At 38.7% G+C, this 8,790-nt stretch overlaps 1 protein-coding gene across 1 annotated transcript; it reads right to left on the reverse strand.

The window, feature by feature from the left end:
• Positions 1 to 1,508: 1,508 nt before the first annotated feature.
• On the reverse strand, positions 1,509 to 2,133 carry LOC147638180 (uncharacterized). Its single transcript, XM_086795010.1, has 2 exons — positions 1,764 to 2,133; positions 1,509 to 1,667 (listed from the first exon to the last, which is right to left on the reverse strand). The coding sequence occupies exons 1-2, from the start codon at positions 2,080 to 2,082 to the stop codon at positions 1,654 to 1,656; spliced, it is 333 nt and encodes a 110-aa protein (XP_086651136.1). The 5' UTR covers positions 2,083 to 2,133; the 3' UTR covers positions 1,509 to 1,653.
• Positions 2,134 to 8,790: the final 6,657 nt, after the last annotated feature.

Raw genomic sequence — 8,790 nt, forward strand, 5'->3', positions numbered from 1 at the left:
TGATATATATACACAAACTTTGTTGAATCTAATTGATATGAATAACACCCATTAAGATCATGATCTTTATTGTGAATAACAAAGGGTCTTGTGCATCGTATAAAGATGCAAGCTTTTGTGCATTGTCTTTAAAAAAAAGATCCAAACTAGAAGGTCAAGAATGTTGTCCTATTAGCAACAGTAATGTTACTACATCTGGATGCTTTCCAAAAGAAGAGACTTAGAACTAGAGTTTTGCCAAGCGTGTAGCATGGGACTATGTGAGACTTCTAAGACTATCTGGCAAGACTATAGTAGATCGGCAAAGCTAAGTGCTATAAAATGCCAGACATAATAACAGATTTGTGCGAGCGATAAGGTAACAAGCTACTGTAGCGTTGTTAGCTAGGAGGTGGCAAAAATGTTAGAGGAGGATGGGACCTAAAGGCACTAAAACAAGGAGGTGTCCGTGCCAGAGAATCCATATATATTTTTTCACTAATTATGAAAAGCCACATGGTTTTTATGTTTGATAACATAACTTAAACTCTGTGTGTGAGTGTGTATGCATGCATGTGCATCATGTGTCTACACGTGTGCGCCCATGCAAATTTTGTGCTTCATTTTGAAACTTCTATAAATTATAAGGCTTAAGCAACATGTGGTCAGAGCATATGCAGTGATCTGACCAAGTTGAGGTTGTAAATCCTGCTGCAGTGCTACTACCTGACCACCATTGTTCACGAAAAATTACCCTTTGGTGTATTTTTCACTCGCTATAGTTTAAAAATCCCAACCAAATTTTGGGCTTGGCTTGAAGAAAACCGATCAATTTTTATGAATTTTAGTTATAAAATTGATTTTTTAAATCTTTTGCAATAAAACCGAGTGTATTTTTCACTGGCTATAGTTTAAAAATTCCAACCAAATTTTGGGCTTGGCTTGAAGAAAATCGATCAATTTTTATGAATTTTAGTTATAAAATTGATTTTTTAAATCTTTTGCAATAAAACCGAGTTTTTCGAACCGTTTTTTTTTCGACTAGCTAGGAAAAATATGTTTCAAGAGCATTGCTAACTAGTGCTAGAACTTAAAGGTTGCAGTACCCTTCCAAGGTGGTCAAAACCTACACAAGAAGGGTGAAAAACAATTACCCTTGAAAGGAAGGGAAGGGTTTTAGAAAAATTAGTTATATGCCCTTCCAAATCTCTTCATAAAGAGAAGCTAGTGAAAGAAAAGCCCTTCAAAAGAAAAAATAGGGGTGCCCTTCAAATTCTAGGCCTGGGGCAGTGCATTTATAAGTTATAACTGTAAATTGCCATTAACGTGTACGCGTGCCACCCCTCACTGAATACGTAAGTCCTTCATAACGTAGTTCATACGGTTCAGTTGTATTTCTTTTCCGTCTCTAGTATTTTCAATGAAACTCTCTCTCTCTCTCACTCTCACACACACACACACACACACACACACACACACACACACAATGCACACGAAACTCACGTCCCGACACCACTGTTACATATCAATTTGCACGATAGATCTTATTCTTCAGCTTAGTAAGGGCTGATGTAGGCCCACATTACAAGTAGCGAAGACAGATGATTCCACTGGGCACTATGGAGCTCGAAGCCATGTAAAACTACTTAGCCAGGAAGCATATGATCTTGTACTCTATTTCCCAATACCTGGTGACAGCAAATAGCAAGATCAAAAAATTGAGCAAGCAATAAATAATTGAGTTTACGTATAAAATAATTGATCGATTGCTGAACGACACTCACCGGGACAGCTGATCCCGCTGATTTTGCAGCCTTCGCGGACGTTAGCGATGGCGTTCTTGCTGATGACGCTGCCGGCATTAGAGGGGATGGCATCGCAGAGGCAGGACGGGGGCGCCGACCTCAGCAATTCGCAGCAGCCGCCGTCATAGTCAGGCACAAGTGGATTTTGCCCGATCACGTACTGCGCGCACGCGGATGCCAGCTCGTTCGTGCTGGGGCAACTGCTCGAAGCGGCGCCAGCGCTAGTGCCGTAGTAATGGACGCCGATGACAAGCAGCAACAGGGCCGCGAGGGCTGACAGTCTCCTCACCACCTCCATAGCCAGACAGGGAGAGTCTTTAAGTTAATTATCAGTGATGCCAGCAGCGCTTTGCGAGCTATTATATAGGGAAGTCTAGAAGTACGTGAGTCGTCACTCAACGCACGACTCAAGCGCATAATGCATTCAATGTCACCGCCATATGTCTATGCGAAACGTTGGCGCGGTCTGGTTAGTGTACGTCAATTGGCCTGCAGTGCGCAAGCATCAATTACTACCACCAACTTCATAGACCAGCTTTAAAGACTCTTATATTCTGACCGTAACAAAGTCTCCCAATGGCTCCCAGGACGGGTGTTTTGCCTTGTTAAGGGCTTTTACCTGACAAAAAAGGTTTAAGTTTTTTTTTTCACGTCAAAAAATGCAATAACTCAAAAATTGTATGTCATTGTGAAATGTTTTATTTAAAAATCATGCCATTTGACATGTTGGTCTAAAAAATTTGCTTTTTTTTTTAACCTTATATATATATATAAGCCTTATAAATAATATTTTATCAAGATTTAGAATAATATATCTTTAAAACCCCTTTTTAATGTGGGAGAAACATTGAAAATTGAAATTTAGAAATTAAAATTTTGGATGCTTGGAGGCTGGCAGTATGGTCCATTATAATTGCATTAAGAAATGTTATTAACTCAAAGCATGTAGGTTTAAATATTTTAATTGGTTTAATTGTTGGAACCTGGCATACCACCTCACGAGTCACGTTTTATCTACCCTATCTTCAATTTTGCATGCTTCGTTCAGCTTTGGATACCTTTTACTAATTAGGCTATTACCCTAGTCTGGTTGTTGACGCCCGTTCAACATTGAGCGCCCTCCCCTCCTTTTATCTACCGCTGCTGTTGGGCCTTGGCCAAGCCAGGTAAGGCTGGCAAATGATCCCCTCGTGCGTTTCTCCCCTCTGTAAACCTCCATGGCTTGCGGTTGCCTTGCTCTACGACTCGTCTCCATCTGCAGTGATCTCTGTGTTGAGCGCTTCTTCCTTCAGTCTTTGTGTTGAGCGCTTCAGAGGCTGGAGCCCTTCATCTTGCACACAAGGGCAAAAACCAAATCTGTTGTGCTCTCGCAAGTCCCAAATAGGTATATGCTCATTGCTCGTAGCTCTGTCTTCTTGGACGGTAGGAATTCAAATTTCAATCTTGATATTTGTTTAGACGGTAGGAGTGCAATCTTGATATTTTTTGCTTCTTTTATGTAGCATGAGGCACTGTGGAGTTTGAAATTTGAATCACATATTCGTCTCTCTTCAATGTTCATCTTCCTCAACAGGAAGTCGCTTGACCCTAACCATGCTCACTACTAACCTTGTCTTTGCTTTTCTCAATACTCATCTCACGAGTCACACCTTTGCATGAGTTGTCGCGGCCCGCCAGCGTGCGTGAAGGACCTGCATGCAGTGGCATTGTGGTGCTCTTTTATTTGTCAAAGCCGTGGCCATCAAGTAATCTTTTTTTTCCTTCTTTTTTTTCTTCTATTGAATCTGTTTTTTTCTTCTCAAATTGCTAATGAATCGTGGACAATGGCCACACCTAAAACATCTCTTTTGAAGCTATAGAAAAATTAAGGGATATATTAATGGTGTCTGATGTGGGTGTTATGGATGGAGATTCAATCACATGATTTTTTCTACATGCTTTTGTAAGAGGTGTATAATATAGATGGAGATTCAGTCACATAGTTTTTTGTAGGAGAGACCGATGAATGTAACGTCCCTCCCAAGCCATGTATGTATGTGTCTCTTTTAATATAGATGGAGATTCAGTCACATAGTTTTTTGTAGGAGAGACCGATGAATGTAACGTCCCTCCCAAGCCATGTATGTATGTGTCTCTTTTAATATAGATTTCAATAAGAAAAGAGAGTCTAATTAGAAAGAGTGAGACAATAAGGCTAGAAACATTAGAAAAGTGTTAGAATAAAAATATTAGCTTCAAAAATCCTAAAAGAAATAAGAACATAAGAATAGTTCTATTAAGAGATAAGTATCCCCAAAAATAGAATTTCGAGTTTAGGTGATAAGAGGTCATATTTAGAGTACTTTTACACATTTAGAGTCCATGCATACTAAAAATGTGGAAAAACAACGCGTTTCTAAAGATGGTGCGTTTGTGCCTATATACAGACGTTTTTGCCTATTCTGCCCGCGCTAGCTTATAGACCAGATGCCTTCCCATTCTTTTGACTGGTTACATGACCATATTCTGAGTTTTTATCAGAGAGTTATGGCCGAAACAGTTTGCTGTTTCTGTCAGGGTCTTTACATAGAGAAAACTGTGAGAAGACAGCAAGTAGCCTCAAGGTAATCCTAGAGTTTGAGATGCATATATCCCTTCATTCTTATCTAATATCTCAGAAAAGAAGCTTAGATTGCTATAGTCTTTCGGAGGAAGAGACCAAAACTCCATAGCTTTTCTTTTAGAGAAAGAATAGTATGCCGTAGCCCTGTAGGAGAAGGCTATTTTGCCATAGATCTTAGAAAGAGAGAAGAATCACAGTATGAGTAAGAGGAGATAAAGCTTGGAGATTATTGGATGATTTCAATCAAAGGACAAGGTATTAGAAGACTCTATTCTCATATGTCAAGTTCTAAAGCTTTTGTTGACAAGCAAGGACAACGAGATAAACGATAAATTTCTATAAGGTATATACATATTTTGTTTTTTATTTACATATCATTCTTAGGGGTTGAGGTATGGCCCCGGCTTCTCTATTGATTATTACAATGATCTAATTGATTGATTTACCATTTAAAGTTTGTATTCTTTTAAACAACAGCATATGCCTTTATAAAGAATGTCTTATCGCAATCTCAAGTTGAAATGCAAAAATCTGTGTGAGAAAAGGATTGTTTTCTTAAAGAAGGTGACATGGATCATAGTCATATGGTTTAGTGAATAAATGGATGGTTATCTTGGTTAAATTAAGGTACAGGTACAACTTCTCCCTGCCTTGACGCTGCCCTATTCTTGTGCTTGTGTAGCCGAACGGCGGAGACGTTAGTAAGGCCCGGAGTTGGCCCATGGTATCCCTCATACCATTGGGAGAATGAGGTTTGCCGATTGAGGCAAGTGATTGTGATGATGCTGCCTAGTTCTGAGGGCCCAGGCTAGTGCGGTGAATTAGCCCACCCTAGTGCGCAGACATCCCTCTGAGGGGCGGGAGGATCGAGCGATGGAGCCTGAGAGGGCGACAGGCCGGCTCGAGTCCTCGCCAGCGGCCGACGATGAGGTGTATGGTCCCGTAGGGTTTTGCCCAGCATGTGGAGGCTGGAAGGCCGAATTCTAGATCATCGGCGGTATAAAGGAAAAGAATAAGAGAGCCAGTTTGGCTTGTATGAAATTGATTCATGTTTAAACTTTGTTTTTATAAATCTTATCTTTGGCATTATTGTATTGTGGAAAAAGGCAAAGGCTGTTTTAATAAACCTTGTGAAAGGGCCTTAATTAAGGAACATGTTTGTTTATGTCAAACAGTGTGGTAGGATTAATTAGAAAACAAATTGACGCGTGAGTAGGGTGGAAAGTGGGAGGATGGAATGCCCCGACGGCACCATCCTACGGACGGGTGGACCCGATTAGTCGGGTAGCTTTCCAACATATTAAGTGAAAGCCCTACGTTAGATAAATAGGTTCTCGAGCAATTCTATTCTAGAAGACTAGGCCAACGGCTGTGCCTTGCATGGATGAGGAAAAAAGTGTTGTCTCTAGGAATCAAGACTAGTAGTTGCCTAATATGTGATCAATTACCCTATGGGTGATTTGATTTTAGAAGACCACGCTCCCCCTGTGGGATGGAACTAGGTCTTACCTATGAATCGTATCCTTGAATCTCTGTATGGTCAAGGTGTCGATGAGTAGGAAATTTTCTCTAAGATAAGACTTAGCGGACTATCTTAAGTGTTTCTCCCATTTTAGAAGGGGGGAACCTTACAAGTGGTATCAGAGCCGATCTTAGTTCCTAGGATTTATTTTTCAAAGGTTTACACTCAAGGGATTAAAATAAGTGATTGTTTATCATATGAGGACGAATCAATCATCTCTACTGGCCATAGAATTGATTTGAATATCCTCACATGAGACAATCATCTTATGAAATTGTGCTTGTATCTTGGGGGTGCACACGCAAGATATTTGTACAATAAATTCAAGAAATGAGATTGGGAAGAAAACCTTTTGTGAGGAAAACATAGGGTGATCAAATTAAGAAACTAGTGAGAGACTGAATGACTAGAAGGATAGACCGAAACTTGTTTAGAGAAATTTTCAGGATATATCTCATTAACTTGCATATTATAAATTATTAAGATTGTAACTCCATTAAGATTTGAATAGTTGACGTGTGAATGCCATCCATTCGATACTTTACACTAGGACGATCATCCAAGATCTAGAACCCATCTTAGACAAACATGGGTCTAACTTCGGATGTGTAATTCCCAGAGGATCCTGCTCTTAGATGTGTCAATCCTGATAATCTTTGGATGTGTCATTTCCAAGACACGAAATGTGTCAATCCCAAGATACCAGATGTGTAATTCTCAAAAAAATGAAGATCTCAAATGTATTAATCCTGACTGTCTTCAAATGTGGTGCTATGATAAGTATTTGATAGTTTTGAACTTTTAATGGATACAATGAAAGAAGCAAGCTCACTCTTGCTCACGTCTAAAAATCATACGAAATGCCAAATTAGTTGGAAGCATTGTTGTCAATCTAACCACTGGAGCTAGAAAGTTAGAAGCATTGTTGTCAATCTAACCACTGGAGCTAGAATCAGTTATGAGATGCCATGAAAGTACACTTTCGTGAAAGGTTTTGTCCTCTTAGATTTCGAGAGGATAAAATGAATGAGTTTTTGGAGCTAACCCAAGAAAGGAAGACTCTAAAAGAATACCACCAAACTTTTGTTAAACTTCTCTGATTTGCTCCAGAGATGGATGAGGTAACTCTTCTCCATCGATTCATTTGGAAGCTTAATCTACCTTTGAATAACCTCAGAGATTGTGATAAAGTTTTTTTTTTATATAGAAAGTGTCAAGAAGAAGGACATGAGTCCTTTCATGTTAATCAAGAAGAGGTCCCCTAATTCAAGAGGAACGTCAAGCCCACTCTTGGCTACAAGGAATCATGAGCTAGAGCAAAAATTAGGTCAAGAAATAGGGATAGCAGGATTAAAGATAACCGAATTGAACAAGTATTTCTATGAGTAAATAGAAGAGGATTGGTGCAAGATTCATGTGAAGTAATGTGCATGATGAATAGAGGTATTCTACAAGACGGTACTAAGATTATGAAATTACTATCATGGGTTAGATTGCGTAAAAGATTGATTCCCTTACGTTTCTCCATGACAATTTGTTAAGTACTATATTACATGGGCGTATAGAATAAGGAATTCTAAGGTTCATATCATATGAGAGGTATATGGATGCATGAAATTAGGATAATAAGGCCAATTAACTTTAGAATAATCAAGACCTTTTGGAGGCACAACAAAACGAGCCAAGCACATGAAATAAAAGACTCTTTAAGAACAATGTTTAGATAAAAGAAGATTTTTACCTAGTGTGGGGACACCACTTTGAAAGAGACAAGAGGATTCACTTAGATACTACCCCAGCTCGCGAGATGAGGACATCTCGAATCTTTTAAGTGGGGGAGATTGTAACGTCCCTCCCAAGCCATGTATGTATGTGTCTCTTTTAATATAGATTTCAATAAGAAAAGAGAGTCTAATTAGAAAGAGTGAGACAATAAGGCTAGAAACATTAGAAAAGTGTTAGAATAAAAATATTAGCTTCAAAAATCCTAAAAGAAATAAGAACATAAGAATAGTTCTATTAAGAGATAAGTATCCCCAAAAATAGAATTTCGAGTTTAGGTGATAAGAGGTCATATTTAGAGTACTTTTACACATTTAGAGTCCATGCATACTAAAAATGTGGAAAAACAACGCGTTTCTAAAGATGGTGCGTTTGTGCCTATATACAGACGTTTTTGCCTATTCTGCCCGCGCTAGCTTATAGACCAGATGCCTTCCCATTCTTTTGACTGGTTACATGACCATATTCTGAGTTTTTATCAGAGAGTTATGGCCGAAACAGTTTGCTGTTTCTGTCAGGGTCTTTACATAGAGAAAACTGTGAGAAGACAGCAAGTAGCCTCAAGGTAATCCTAGAGTTTGAGATGCATATATCCCTTCATTCTTATCTAATATCTCAGAAAAGAAGCTTAGATTGCTATAGTCTTTCGGAGGAAGAGACCAAAACTCCATAGCTTTTCTTTTAGAGAAAGAATAGTATGCCGTAGCCCTGTAGGAGAAGGCTATTTTGCCATAGATCTTAGAAAGAGAGAAGAATCACAGTATGAGTAAGAGGAGATAAAGCTTGGAGATTATTGGATGATTTCAATCAAAGGACAAGGTATTAGAAGACTCTATTCTCATATGTCAAGTTCTAAAGCTTTTGTTGACAAGCAAGGACAACGAGATAAACGATAAATTTCTATAAGGTATATACATATTTTGTTTTTTATTTACATATCATTCTTAGGGGTTGAGGTATGGCCCCGGCTTCTCTATTGATTATTACAATGATCTAATTGATTGATTTACCATTTAAAGTTTGTATTCTTTTAAACAACAGCATATGCCTTTATAAAGAATGTCTTATCGCAATCTCAAGTTGAAATGCAAAAATCTGTG

The sequence above is a fragment of the Cibotium barometz genome, chromosome 5, assembly GCF_041138505.1.
Source record: "Cibotium barometz isolate CiBa-2024 chromosome 5, ASM4113850v1, whole genome shotgun sequence".
NCBI lineage: Eukaryota > Viridiplantae > Streptophyta > Polypodiopsida > Cyatheales > Cibotiaceae > Cibotium > Cibotium barometz.